This window comes from Barbus barbus (assembly GCF_936440315.1).
Source record: "Barbus barbus genome assembly, chromosome: 5".
Classification (NCBI taxonomy): domain Eukaryota; kingdom Metazoa; phylum Chordata; class Actinopteri; order Cypriniformes; family Cyprinidae; genus Barbus; species Barbus barbus.
In genome coordinates this window covers 1,665,666-1,680,321 of record NC_136733.1, presented here as the reverse complement: position 1 = coordinate 1,680,321, position 14,656 = coordinate 1,665,666, and the positions used below count along the sequence as shown (strand labels likewise).

General features: G+C 35.4%; 1 protein-coding gene across 3 annotated transcripts in view; it reads left to right on the top strand.

Moving 5' to 3' along the window:
• The window catches only part of LOC306870376 (phosphatidylinositol-3,5-bisphosphate 3-phosphatase MTMR4-like), a 72,061-nt gene that overhangs the window by 28,616 nt on the left and 28,789 nt on the right, over window positions 1–14,656 (top strand). For 2 of the 3 annotated variants that reach the window (XM_079417607.1, XM_079417608.1), the window contains exons 3-4: window positions 7,598–7,687; window positions 10,165–10,281. In XM_079417607.1, the coding sequence (XP_079273733.1) occupies window positions 7,598–7,687; window positions 10,165–10,281 (207 nt within the window). Of the gene's footprint in view, window positions 1–7,597; window positions 7,688–10,164; window positions 10,282–14,079; window positions 14,110–14,656 lie in introns of all 3 variants that reach the window. The other variant, XM_079417606.1, reaches the window with a different exon arrangement.

Genomic DNA, 14,656 nt, shown 5'->3' with positions numbered 1-14,656 from the left:
CTTGACACGGGAACATTGTGTTTCCTGTAAACTACCCAAAGGTGACGCCTTGCAGCAGGGATGGGCTCTGAGAGATGCTCTTCTGATGTGTCTTCAGTTTCTTTTTTGTGCCTAAAAAGTACTTTATGCATGTAGGTGAACATTTCTAGCTACACGGACATGTTTTTGCTTTTTCCATTAGAATGTAATTCATAATTTTTTTTTTTTTTTTTTTTTTTTTTTCTTTTTTTTTTTACTGACTACTGTCAATATATATTCATAAATAAAATAAGAAATAATAAAATATAAATTAAATACATGTCAAATAAATTCAAATATCTACAATATGTTTTCTGACAAGTTTTTAGCCTGTTTTTTTTGTTTATAAAATGTACTATATGCGTATAGGTAAATGCTTCGTGCTTCAAAATCTTGATTTCACATGTAATTTTTTATTATTATTAAATAGACAAGCAATTCCCGCACACTATCGTAACTTGCAAAAAAGTAATATTTATTAATTAACACAACGTTTCGGTCACACGACCTTCATCAGGAGTATACAAATGTTCAAATTCATCTCTTTTAAGATGAACACATGACCACTTAACAAAGCTCCATCTGTAAACAATTAAGCTCATTAGGAGTATAAATGAACATCACATCATAAACAGTTAAAAATTATGATAGTTACAAAAACTTTTTTGCAAGTTACGATAGTGTGCGGGAATTGCTTGTCTGTTGAGGCGATCCACCTGGTTGGTCCTTTGTCCTACGCACCTATTACTTGCAGGTGTGCGATGGAGTTTGATCACTTATTATTATTAAATAAAATACCTTACCTGAAAATAAATAAATATGGTTTTTAGAATGTTTTTGTGCCTAAAATGTACTTTATGCATATAACATTTTTTTATTAAGTACTTATTAAATTATTAATTTAAATAAATTACTAAATTGAATTTAATTACTTAATTACATGTTAAGTACTGCTAATATACATTAATAAATCAACTAAAAAAGAATTAATTTAAATTCCCTGAAAAAATTATTATTATTTTTATTTAAAGTATTTTGTTTGTCATTTATTTTATTATATTTTTCCCTTTTTTTTTTTTTTTTTTTTATTCCTGTGTAGCTTTAATTTGTTTATTTCAGTTTCATTTTAAGTAGTTTTAGTACTTGGCAAATAAATATTTCTGATTGTGAGAAAAGGTTTTTAAATCTAATATTTCTATATTTTTCCAGCTTGTTTTCAGTTTCCAAAAATAATTTTAATGGTTTAGTTTTCATTAACAAAAACACTGGTTTGCCCTGAAAAACGTTTGTTTTGCGTTGTTAGAACGTTTCTAGCCTCGCTGTTTCTTACCTTCTACTTTTGTCACTTTTCGTATGTTTGTGTTCTTCTTGCTTCTTGGCCTCGTTCCTGTCCTATTTCTGTCCTGTAACTTGCTTAAGGAGTCATTGGTGTGTCTGTGTGCCGTTTGACGATCTCTGTGTCACTCTGAGCTTTTTATAGCACGTCTGCAGCCGATCCTCGTTAGGCACGTAAAATCTCCCCTTGTTAAAATCTCCGTCTTTACCCAGCTAGGATGCAAACGCAGCAGAAGCGATCCATCGGCTGATTGAAAGAGCACTGATGTACGTTGAGGATGGAGAATGTGATGAATTGCTCGTGGGATTCACGGAGTGATTGATTGAAAACTCAAGCCCATCAGAAAGATTGATCTTAAATCTGTCGCCCCTTTCTCTCTCCCTTCATTTCTACTCTGTAATTTATTGCTCTTGTCTTGAATATATACAAAAACATCTCTAAAGATTTTTTTCTTTATTTTTGTGCTATGATAATTATAGACGTAAACAGAAATAATATAAGCTGACTCATGGCGGTTCAGTAAATGGCAGTGGGCGTCTCGCTCTGATCTCACACGAGCATCATGACCTCTGTGTCTTCATGAGAACTACCAAAGCCTGCTGCTATAGCAACAGGCCACACTCTGCCCCATGGAATTGTGGGAGTGAACCCATGGGCATTCTGGGAGTGTGGCGTGTCTCAATACAGCTGTGTGAGCAGAGATTTCAGCAGGAGATTTATTGATCACACTGAAAGAGAGAATATCTGTTCTATTAATACTGATAATGTTGCATTCAGTGTCATATGAATATGCAATTTGTCATATTCAGTTTCATCTTTTATCATTAGTCTTTTTTATTAGTTTCATTAATATTGCGTGTCTCTATTTTCTTTATAACCTACACAAGCACACATTTTGACTGAATTACTTAAAAAAAAAAATAATGCATATCTTATTAAATATGCATAAACATATCAATCTTTTTGTGTTAATGTCAACAGATTAGGGATTGATCATTGTTAGGAAGACAGACTGCTTTCTAAGAAGTTTTTTACTATACAAAATTGCACTGTTTTATTTAATGTTATTTGTGGTTATTATTATTTAATTGTTTATTTCTTGTATATATTATCATTTTATGTTTTAATTTTTTTTAAACATTTTAATAAAACATGCAAAGCTTTGTTCAAAGCTTGCCTTTAAATAATAGTACACTTTTAAATACTCTACACTTTTTTGTATTAAATGATAAATGTCACCATAGAATCACAACGACATGAGATTTTCAAAAAGTTTACAAGCAATATGGAACATGAATATGAGCATTAACTAGTAATTATTAGCAAAGTATCACTTCAGGAAAATGAAAAAAGAGGCTGACTGCTGGGTTTTTTTTACCTGGCAAAGATGATGTAAAACCATGATGCATTTTATATATTTATAGATTGTTTGTTATTTTGTAGCATTCTGAAGCTGTAGTTGAAGTTGTGTTAAAGATGCCATAGAATGCATTGATACAATATTTTAAATTGTTCTCTGTTATCTACATAGAAGGTATGTGGCTTAGGTACGGGCAAAAAATCATTTACAACCCTAGGATTTCTCCCTAGAATGAAATGGTCTGTTATTGGCTTATTTGGAAGGACATGAATAATAATGTTGAGCTCTGCTCTGATTGGCTGTTTCAGTGTGGCTCATTTCAGACCACACATTTTATCAGATGCTTGTCAGTGGTGCTCAGGATCTGTAAATCATTCGCCATCATCCTCATCTCTCTTTACTCTGTTTATGTGGAAAGTGAAATCTTATGTACTGCAATGCAGCAGGCTACCGCTTGCAAGGAGCTAACCATGTCCCTTTAGTGCAGGGGTGAGCAAACTTTTTGACTCGAGGGCCACATCAAGTTTTCCACATTAAGTGAGGGGCCGCATAATGTTTATGACAAATGATGATTTTATTATAATTTTTCTTTATTCTAAATTGACACTCACTTACTACTGTACTATGTATACTTGTACATACATGACAGTTCTATTTTTGTACCATCTCTACTTTTATGAGCACTTTGTCACACAGATAAGTTGCATTGGTGTACAAGTCGATTGATGTATGACACATTTTATCATTTCATTCAGAAATAATGTAAAATAAGCGAAACGTTTACAAACATTAGAAACATGTATTTATATTCCCTACACACAAAAAGAACGAAAATATAAGTAAAAACCAAACAAATTATAGTGGCATTCACCATAGACATATAAACGCCCAGCCTAAATATTTAAAGCGAAACTGAAACGAGCGGCGTGGTTGCTGGAAAATGCACAATACAAACTCACTTGCCGTTTCTCATTCATCGCCAATCCTAATGTGCGTGCTTTGCGCTTGACCTTGATTGCTTTATATAAGTCGCCTTGGAAATCGCAGCACGTTTCAGATGAAAAAACGCGATTTACAATCCAGAAAAACAGTACTATATCCATTTTCATAAAAATGTGTGTGGAAAACAGAAGAAGAAATCATATCTATGCAAGATAAAACGACAAATTATTTCCATGTTTTCCCCACAAAATGACAGCATCCGTGAGCAGGAGGATAACATTTGTTTTGATACTGGAAAGTCTTTTTTAGCATTTTTAAAACCGTTACAATACAAGGCTTTTTTCAAAACAAGTTTTAAAACATGTAGCTTATTTACAATTGTGCTAGTTTTGTAGTGTGTATAGCTATTTTGACTTTTTATTTTGTATTTGCTGTGTGGCTTGAACGCGGCGTCCGTCAAAAATAGACTAGGCACCTATCTTTGGCGAAGCCGCACGGAGAGCCGCTTCTGAAACGTGGAGCGGGCGCGATCAGCTCCGGTGGCCGTGTCGGAGCGGCGGGACGGTGTAAATCAGGGGTTATATATTGCACTACAGCCTACAGCGCCATATATTGGATTTTACTGATATTGCATATTGGAACAACTGCCTCACGGGCTGCATGAAAATGCCCGTAGTTTGCCCACCTCTGCAGATTCTTATAATTTTTTTAAAAATCCCTCGCGGGCCGCTGCAGATGGCCGTAGTTTGGACACCCCTGCTTTAGTGGCTTGTGTTATTTTATTAGAACGCGTTATTTGCTTTCCGTCGCTGGTGGTTTCCAAACTCTTGATTTCTCCATGCCCTTTGTTTTTGCTAGAGATCTAACTGACTTCCTCTTTTCTTTTAGCATCCAAATCACTTGCTTTTCTCTCAAAGTCAGCTCCCTCATCTTCATCCTGGTTTGTGTGTCATCATCGAATGCAAGATTCAGAATGCAGAAGTAATGGATATAACCGATACGACACATTCCCTGCTTTTAATATCTGAAGAATTAATGCAGCAGGACACAGCTGATCACTTAGAAAGAGCTGTGAGGCAACTGCTCCAATACTTCTGCTCACATCAGATAGAGGGATGAAACTCTAAAAGTGCTGAACCTCTTAGCTGGTAAAACATCTCTGTGTTGAATCACCCAATAATAAAATGTGACATTCTGTAGTTTTGTCTCATATTCATCTTTTAATCATATTTGTAAATGTCTTGACTCCACAGCCAACAGAGCAGTTTTGTCTTCACTGTTCCAGTACTTTTGGAGGCCACTGTACATATCCATTACTAACCTGGTATTTCCGCTGCTGTTTCCACAGAACCACCTGTTGTTGTGCGCTCTGTCCTTTGACCTTTTGAGTCGACCTCGAGGGTCGCTGTGGGTTTGGACATGATTTGTGATTGACATGTCGTGTCTGTTTTCTGAGTCTCTGTCTGTGCCAGCGACATACGAGACGTGCTGGAGAAGTGGACGCGCTAAAACTAAAACCATAAAAAAAAGATATTTGAAATAGAATGTGAAAAACATTAATTTAATTTAACCCAATTTCTCTTCTTTTAGTTTAACTTGAAAACTAAATCAATTAAAACAAATAAGCTAATTCATTAAACAATATAGACATTTTAAAACACATTTGTATTTTATTGCATTTTTTGTTATTTTAACATAAAAATGAGAAAAACAGACAACAAAATTCCTAAAACATAGAGATCTAAAAATAAAATTGTATTTAAAATATTTAAAAAAAACTATAATAGTATATAAATGTATAGTATATAAGTGCTAATTGAGTGAAATGTTAAGATTTAGTAAAACTGTTATAAAATATAGTAAAATGTTTAATGCATATGAGACATGTAATATGATATATAAAAATGTTTTTCATTTAAAATAAGATTTATTTTTATTTTATTAATTAACTAATAAAAATGACAAAAAATTAAAAATATTAATAAACTATAATATATAAATGTTTTTAGTATATAAATACTAAAATAATATATTTTAGTATATTACTATACTATTTAAATAAAATAGTACATTTTATTTTAGTATTTATATACCACACCTGTCTCATGATGCTGCTCATGGTCACTTTTGCCTAATATCTTAAATGTTCTTGGTCTTTGCGCATGTTATTCTGAAGTTTTTCATATCCTTGTATGAATGCCATGACTTTTTCCTTCACAACACCTAACGCTGCTCGTATTCACTCCACTGCGCGGCTGCTGATGTCAAACTCCTTTGATTTGCTGCAGACTTTAACAGGCCCTGTGTGGCAATTTCTGCCCCAACCGCTCCATGTAGAAATGGAAAGAGATGACGAAAGCTGTGTGTTCAGCTGTGGCCTGTGTGTGTGTGTGCGTGAGAGAGAGAGTTTTTGACTGATGTCCAGGGTTTTATCGTAATGTTTGACCTTCAGCTTTTCTCGATCATTAAACTGTGCCGAGTTCAGACTGAGGTCTTCAGATGTTCTTCACTCTGGAATGTGACGTCTGAACCTCTCCCAAGTTTCTTCTGAAAGCGTAAAACTCTTGTAGCATGCTGTAGAGTTTGCATTCGAGAGCTTTCTCTGTGTGGGACTGGCTCTTGCGTTCTCGTCCATTGGTGTGGTTGATTTCTTCACTCGCGTCTGATGCCAGGCGAAGGTCTTTCACCTCGTCCTGTGATGTGAACGGCAGCTCAAGGTCCCTTCAGATCAATGTTTAATCCACTACATGATGCCTGTGAACACAGCCCTGAGATCAGACGTTTCTGCCGCATAGGAAACTCTGTCCTACCTTTCTATCTGAGAAATTCCAATTCGATTTAGTTTTTTTCTTCCTCCTTAATCATTGAGTTCTAGTCGTGTATGTCATGAACAGTCACTCTGCTCCTAACTCACAGCAGACACTTGTTGATGATGTGTTCTCTGATGACAGCTGTTGTAGTTGTCTGTCGTCTCTTGCTAATTGTTCGTTTGTTTGTCAGTCACGAGCCTCCGACTGATTGTAGTTTGTGACTGGAGCAGAACCGTTACATCACTGCTGGAAATGACAGCAGATGGGAGACGCGTTTCCATCGTTCATCCGTGTGCATGAGGCGTGTTTAAATGACATATAAATGAATAACATGATACATAACAATGCAGAAATATTGGGTCAGATAACCGCTTTTGGCTAGAGTTAATGCTTTTCAGCATTGACTGAATTGTAGATGCATTCATCTCACCTTGTCTGCCATTGTGGATATTATTGGAGCTTGTTGCAGTGCATCATTTTCATTTAGGATTTTAGCTTTGTGACTTCTTCAATATAAGACGTGACTTTTCATGTAAGACGATGATAAAATTAAAACAAACACAATAAATACATTTTTTTTTTAAATTATACATTTATTTTATTTTAATGTTTGATTTAGCTTTTTTGTTTTATTTAAGTTTAATTATTACATTTTATTACATACAAAATTAACAATATTTCAAATTTTGGGGGGATTTTATTAATCTTGCTCTATAGAGGTTGTTGAATCAGTGACTTATTACAAATAGTAGTGTAAATGATTTATAACCTCCCAAAATATTAGAAATTTAATAGCAGTTTCTGAATGTCAGTGTATAAAGGCATATTTACTCCAACAATTCTTAAATAAGCGACTTCATTATACATCACTAATAACTAATGATTGTGATAATGAAAATAAGAAAAGCTGTAATGGTAATATTTGTGTTTTTTGTCTAAACATGCTTTAGAATGTGGTCACAGCAAATGTGTTGACGGTTGCCAAGCAACAGAACATTCCAATGACAGCAACTTTAGAATTCCGCTGACATGCGGTCAAAGGTTAAATCCGAATACGGCTTGTGAATTGGAACAGTTTGTTTTCTGAGGTTGATATGTTATAGCGTGTGTGTTTTGTGTGTCTGTTTTCAGGGTGAGGAGGGGCCGCCCAGCCTGGAGTACATTCAGGCCCGGGACCTGTTCCCCCAGAAAGAGCTGCTCAAAGAAGACGATGCTCTGCAGGTCAGTTTCATTCCTAATGTCCATGTCTTTCTGTGAAGAAAGTAGGTTAACACACACACATACACACGTCTGTCCTCTGCGGTTAAATGTGTGTGCTGTACCGCGGTGAGAAGAAAATCAAATGCGAGGTCTGAGGAGGTGAAAAGAGTGAAAAGATTCATCAAAAGGACAAAGCAGTGACACCAGAGCCCAGACATGGGAACAAGAGCGCCAGAACTTGACATTGACTCTTACTCAATATAACATGCATCACCCACATCATGTCTCAGTACTAAACATTATTGAATACTATTATTATTTAAATAAAATACGAATAATTGAATAATCATATTTGATAAACAACAACAACAGCCGGCAAGGCAATTCAGTCAACCGTAAGCAAAGGCACCGCGATATACAGCATTGAACTTACATAAACATGATAAACTTTTGCCAAAACTATTTGCTCCGTTAGATTTGCCCAAGACAAATTATATCTCGTGTTTAACCAGTATAGAGACATTAGAGCCAGCGGTAAATTCCAGAAGATCTGGCCGCGGTGAGGCGCTCTCTGCAGGTGTAATGAGCTCTGAACTGCCGCTGAACCACTGGAGATCCTGTCTCCAAAAACGTTGAAGCAAATTTTCAAATAGACCTTATCTTTATTAACAAACCGCATCCTTTAAGTCCAAGCAAGCACATTCTTGCCTAAAAAATCCTTAAAACTGCATTCCGTGACATGAAATGCTGGTCACAAACCATTTTGCTTCTGTAATGTACTATACATTTTGGGGGGAGAATATTGAGCAGGAGATAAAGAGGGGCTGAAAAATAGAAGAGATTTGTGATGTCAGCCGAAAAGTTTCAGAGGAACAAGTTACTACATTTTGATGAAAAATTGAAAACCTTTTTTTTTTTTGGAATAATGTGCTACGAAGAATTATTTACAAGATCAGAAACATGTTAAAGTAAATAATCAATTTAGATTTTATGTTGTTTTTATGTTTTATGTAAAACAAATATTGTATGTATTTATATATTGATTTTTAATTCATTTATTTATAAAAAAATTATTGTTTTTTTTAAATATTTAATAATACTTAATGTTAACTAATTAATTCATTATAGAATTAATATGAAATGTATATAGAAAACTTATTTTAGCATCATTGAGATACTATTAGTTTTTGAGCTTCTATTATATTTATTTTTACATTTTCTGTTTTAATTTTAAATCAGTTCCAGTTTTAGTATTTGTTTTTTTATTTCTATATAGTTGTCATTCAGTTTTTAGTTTGTTTTAGTACATCAAGATAAACTAAATGAAAAATAAATGTTGCCTTGACAACCAGCTGAAATAAAATAATTTTTTTTTATTATTATTTTTATTTATTTATTTATTTTATTTCTATTAAAGTGTGTTTAAGATAACAAAATTGTTTTATGGTTTTAGTACACTGTAATAATTCTGTTAAAAAAAAAATAGTTGTGCCAGGCTGCTAAAACACATTTCAATTCCATTCACACTCATGCAACACATGGCAAACCTGAATGCAGCTTCAGAAAAAGCTGGGAAGGCAAACGCTGCCTTGTTTACTCTGTAGTAAGAAGGTCTTCAAGAATGGCCTGAACTGCTCCAGTGTTTGGAGTTTGAAGAGCATTCGTTCTCTCGCTCCGCCTGGTTTTCTGGTCTGTTTACAGGGAGCCAGTGAGTCAGGACAACCGCACAAATCACTGGCATTGATGGCATTATGGGTGATGCAGAGCTACAGAAGAAACAGTTTCTCTCAGTTCAGACTAAAAAAAGCTGAGAAACCACATTCAAACCACTACAGGCTAAAAGGGATGCAGTTATATTGACTAAAAAAACAACCTTACTGAGAAACTTGAGAATGAAAACGTTTGCATTTTAAAGTACATTGCAAAGAGAAATTTATATTTAGCAGACACTTTTGTCCAAAGCAACTTACAATAGATGTTAATAAGCAATTCATCATAGAGCCAGCAGTAATTGCAGTATGCAGTGGTATGTTTATTGGAATAAAAGTATAGTAATATTACTGTCATAATTTTTTCAAGTCAAACCAGACTTTTATTTTGATGGGTTGTTGTGAAGGTCTTTCCATTTCAGTTTCAGTGTGCATTTGACAGTAGTTTTTCTCAGATGAAACTGTGTAAAGCCGCTGAAGTGAGTCTCAGAGCAGCTCTGGAAATTAAGTTCATGTCCTTATATACTGAGATGCAGACGCTAAAAACAATGCAAGTGTCTCATGTGTCTGAGTTTGTGCATCAGACGAAACCGCAGCATTCATTGACACCGAAACAGACTTAGACTTAGACTGAGATTAATCCGTATCAGTTAAAAATGTCCAGACCTTATGATCATTATCGACATAAATTTTGTCACGACTCTATCATTTTATCGCGGGCCCTACTTTCAGTCCTATAAATGTTCACACACAGTTCATTGGCATGTTTTTGTATTTTGGTCTGTCCAGGTCCCGTTCCCTGTCCTGCAGGGTGAGTGGGTGGAGTTCCTGGGCCGTGCGGACGATGCCATCATCGCCATCTCCAACTACAGGCTTCACATCAAATTCAAAGACTCCATCATCAATGTAAGAGCACCAACAGCACAAGAAAGAGAGAGCGAGAGAGTTCAACTCCCTGAATTAAAGTTCAGACTCTGCTGTACCTCCTCTGATAGTGGTCCACATGTTGTAGTCTTTGTGTTTCCCGCCGAGGGGCTCGTCTCCTCTCATCCCAGTGAAAGAGCTGATCTCTGGGCACAGTTTGATTTCTCTGATCTCAGCAGCCCTTGACCTCACGGTTCTGGGAGGTCTGAACACAGAGTGAGCTCATGTTGGCACACAGGCCTCTTTTTCTTTCTTTCCACCCACAGCCTCCCTCACATCAAGCACACAAACTGCTGCTGGTGTCCCAGTTGGGTCTTTAGGGAAGTTGATGTTTATATTATTTTTAAATGTGGTTTGTGTAATTTAAATATAAAATACTTTCTCCTGCACACACACACATATATAAAATTAGAATATGGTGATAAACTTGTTTTTGTAACTTATTTAAAAAAGTGATACTTTCGTATATATTTTACGTTTGTAACATTTCAAAAGTTTTTTTTGTTTTAATTTTGATGATTAGAGCTTACAGCTCATGAAAGTCAAAATCAAGTATCTCAATATATTAGAATATTTACATTTGAGTTTCATTAATGACCATCCCTACAGTATAAATTCTGGGTATCTCTTGTTCTTTGAAACCACAATAATGGCAATGATCCAGAAGACGAACATTGACGGCCTCCACAAAGAGGGTAAGTCGCAGAGGGTCATTACTGAAAGCTGTGGCTGTTTACAGAGTGCTGTATCAAAGCATATTAAATGCAAAGTTGACTGGAAGGAAGAAATTGGTTAGGAAAAGGTGCACAACAGGGATGACCGCAAGCTTGAGAATACTGTCAAGCAAAGCTGATTCAAACACTTGTGAGAGCTTCACAAGGAGTGGACTGAAGCTGGAGTCAGTGCATCAAGAGTCTCCACGCTCAGACGTCTTCAGGAAAAGGGCTACCAAGCCACTTCTGAACCAGAGACAACATCAGAAGCATCTTACCTGGGCTGTGGAGAAAAAGAACTGGACTGTTGCTCAGTGCTCCAAAGTCCTCTTTTCAGATAAATTTAAATTTTGCATTTCGTTTGGAAATCAATGTCTGGAGGAAGACTGGAGAGGCACAGAATCCATGTGGCTTGAAGTCCAGTGTGAAGTTTCTGAAGTCAGTGATGATTTGGGCTGCCATGTCATCTGCTGGTGTTGGTCCATTGTGTTTTATCAAGTCCAGAGTCAATGCAGCCGTCTACCAGGAGATTTTGGAGCACTTTATGCTTCCATCTGCTGACAAGCTTTATGGAGATGCTGATTTGCTTTTCCAGCAGGATTTTAGCACCTGCCCACAGTGCCAAAAACACTTCCAAGTGGTTTGTTGACCATGATATTACTGTGCTTGAATGGCCAGCCAAAATGCCTGACCTGACCCCCATATGGAATCTATGGGATATTTTCAAGAGAAAGATGAGAAACAGTCGATTCAACAATACAGATGAGCTGAAGACTCAATAGGCTCACAGGCTGATCGCTTCCATGCCATTCCTCACTGATGCTGGAGTTTGTGCTAAAGGAGCCCCGACCAAGTATCGAGTGCATCAATGAACATACTTTAAAGAACTTGAACTTTCTGCTTGGCAAATCCTTTTTTTGATCGATCTTAGGAAATATTCTAATATTTTGAGATACTGGATTCATTAGCTGTCAGCTCTAATCATCAAAATTAAAACAAAAAAACTTTTGAAATGTCTTACTTTACATGTAATGAATCTAAAATATATATGAATGTTTCACTTTAAAAAAGTTATATTTTTGCCACCTATAAGGGCCCTTTCACACCAAAAGGGAAATGAATAAGCCTCAGGCTGAAGGAATTCTCTGCACTTCCTCCCGATTTCTCTCAACACGGGGATGAGAGAGGTGTCGGTGAATAACCGGGAAAACAAAGTTACTTGTTTTACTGTTTTGAAAAGTAATTTAAAAGTAATGTGCTACTTTACTAGTTACTTAAAGTAATCTGATTATGTAACTGGCGTTACTTGTAATCCATTAGCCCAGCACTGTTGATGTCCGTCAGCGTCACACTCCTTCAGTGTGCAGAGAAAAGCCTCTTATCTCATACGTGTGTTTAAACCCCGGCGTGACCCCGTCTGCTCTCTCTACTATTTCTGCGTCACCTCTCTTCATGTCTGGAGTGCTGATCTTAAAGGAGTGGCTTTATTAGAGTTCTTAAGGGGGAACTTTGACCTGTTTATTTTCAATGTTTCTTTGTTAAATCGTCGGCTGATGGAGGCAGTCTTGACGTCACTGATTGCGCTGATAATGAACCGTTTCTCCTGTGGTTCACCTTCAGCAGAGGAAACACAAACTTCCTGATAATCGCCATGTCACTCTGACATCTCAACAATGTGACATGTTTAAAGGGATGTTGCGTGTTTAACAGTGTTGTCATTGTAAAACCTATATATATATATTCATTAATTGAAATAAAGCTGAAATGAAACCAAAAATGAACATTTAATAAACAACAATGATACAAATTATAATCTAGTTCTAATCTAAAGTTCTAATTCTAATATTGTAACTAAATAAATATAAACATTAGATGACTTAAGCTTAAAAAATAATGAAAACTAAACGTGAACTGAAATGGGTTAAAGTTGTATTAAAACTGAAAACAAAGCTAACGGAAATATATTTTAAAAAATGACAAACATTACAAAATTACTAAAAATAAAATAAACTGAAATTATAAAAATAAAAGCTAATACAAATATTTATAAATACTATAACAGTTTATAAATAATGAATAAATAACACTTCAACGCCTGTCGCTTTTACAAAATAAAAATTGATTTATAAATAATAACAAAAGGACACTAATGTTCAATGTTTGTCTCTTTGACAAAATAAAATAAAACTGAAAATGTAAAAATAAAAGCTAATTTTAAATATTCATAAATACAATAATAGTTAATTACAAAATAACACTGTTGTTCAATGCATGTCACTTATATAAAATTAAAACAGCAAATTTGAAAAGCTAATTTAAATCTTCATAAATACTATAATAGTGTATAAATTATACTAAAATAAAGTAGTTTGCAATGCATGTCACTTTGACAGTATTTGTTATTTTAACATGAGCTTTATTCTGATCACACACACATCTGTTTTCCTTTTTTTTTTCTTGTTTTTACAAACTGAGGGGTGAGATGAAATAATTTTCGGCTATAAATCTGCATTATGCTAACCAAATGTTCCTTCAGCCATGAGACTGGAATCTTAATGACGTTACCCAGAATCCTTTGCACTCGGCACCCGGTTAACCCAACTGCATTACAACATCATGTGACCCTGAGATTTAAGGCTCTTTTTTTAACGATCCTGGATCTTTTTTCTTAGCTTCAGCAAAGCTCTCTCTCTCTCTCTCTCTCTCTCTCTCTCTCTCTCTCTCTCTCTCTCTCTCTCTCTCTCTCTCTCTCTCTCTCTCTCTCTCTCTCTCGCGTTCTCTCTCTCTCGCTCTCTCTCGCGTTCTCTCTCTCTCGCTCTCTCTCTCGCTCTCTCTCTCTCGCTCTCTCTCTCGCGCTCTCTCTCTCTCTCGCGCTCTCTCTCTCTCTCGCTCTCTCTCTCTCTCTCCCTCTCGCTCTCGCTCTCTCTCTCGCTCTATCTTTGTGCATTTTTCATACCCTTCCATTTATATCCTCCTCTGTTTGCTCGTTTCGCTGAGTCACGTTTTCATCTCCCTCTTTTTTTTCCACCCTCTCTTCCTCTTCCTCATCCCTGTGTCGGTGTTGTAGATGTATCCTGGTGTGGACAGTGAGATTTCTGTGAGTAATCTGCACCCTCACCTCTGACCTTTGACCCCTGACCTCTTCATCCCTCCTTTTCATGTCTGTAATTTCCCCCATTACTGTTTGTTTTGATGTTTCTCTCGGTTTCTCACATTGATGTAGTCTGGTTACATTAATATTCAAGATATATATTATATTATACTAAATTATATTTTATATTATTATATAGCATATATTGATTTATATAAATAACAGGACAGACAATGGTTTAAAAAAAGCTTAAGACTAACTATTGAGCATATTAATGCCTTTAGTATCAGTAAATGAGAAGTTATATTATTAAATTACACTTATATTATGTAGAACATATTGATATATTACGTAATAATGCAGACAGTATAAAAATAACTACTAAGCATATTAATGCCTTTTATATCAGTATATAGTTGTTTATATATATATGTGTGTGTGTGTGTGTGTGTGTGTATATTAAATAATTAACAGGACAGACAATGGTAAAATCACCTAAGACTTGAACTATTGAGCCTATTAATGCCTTTTATGTTGGTGTTTAAAAAATATG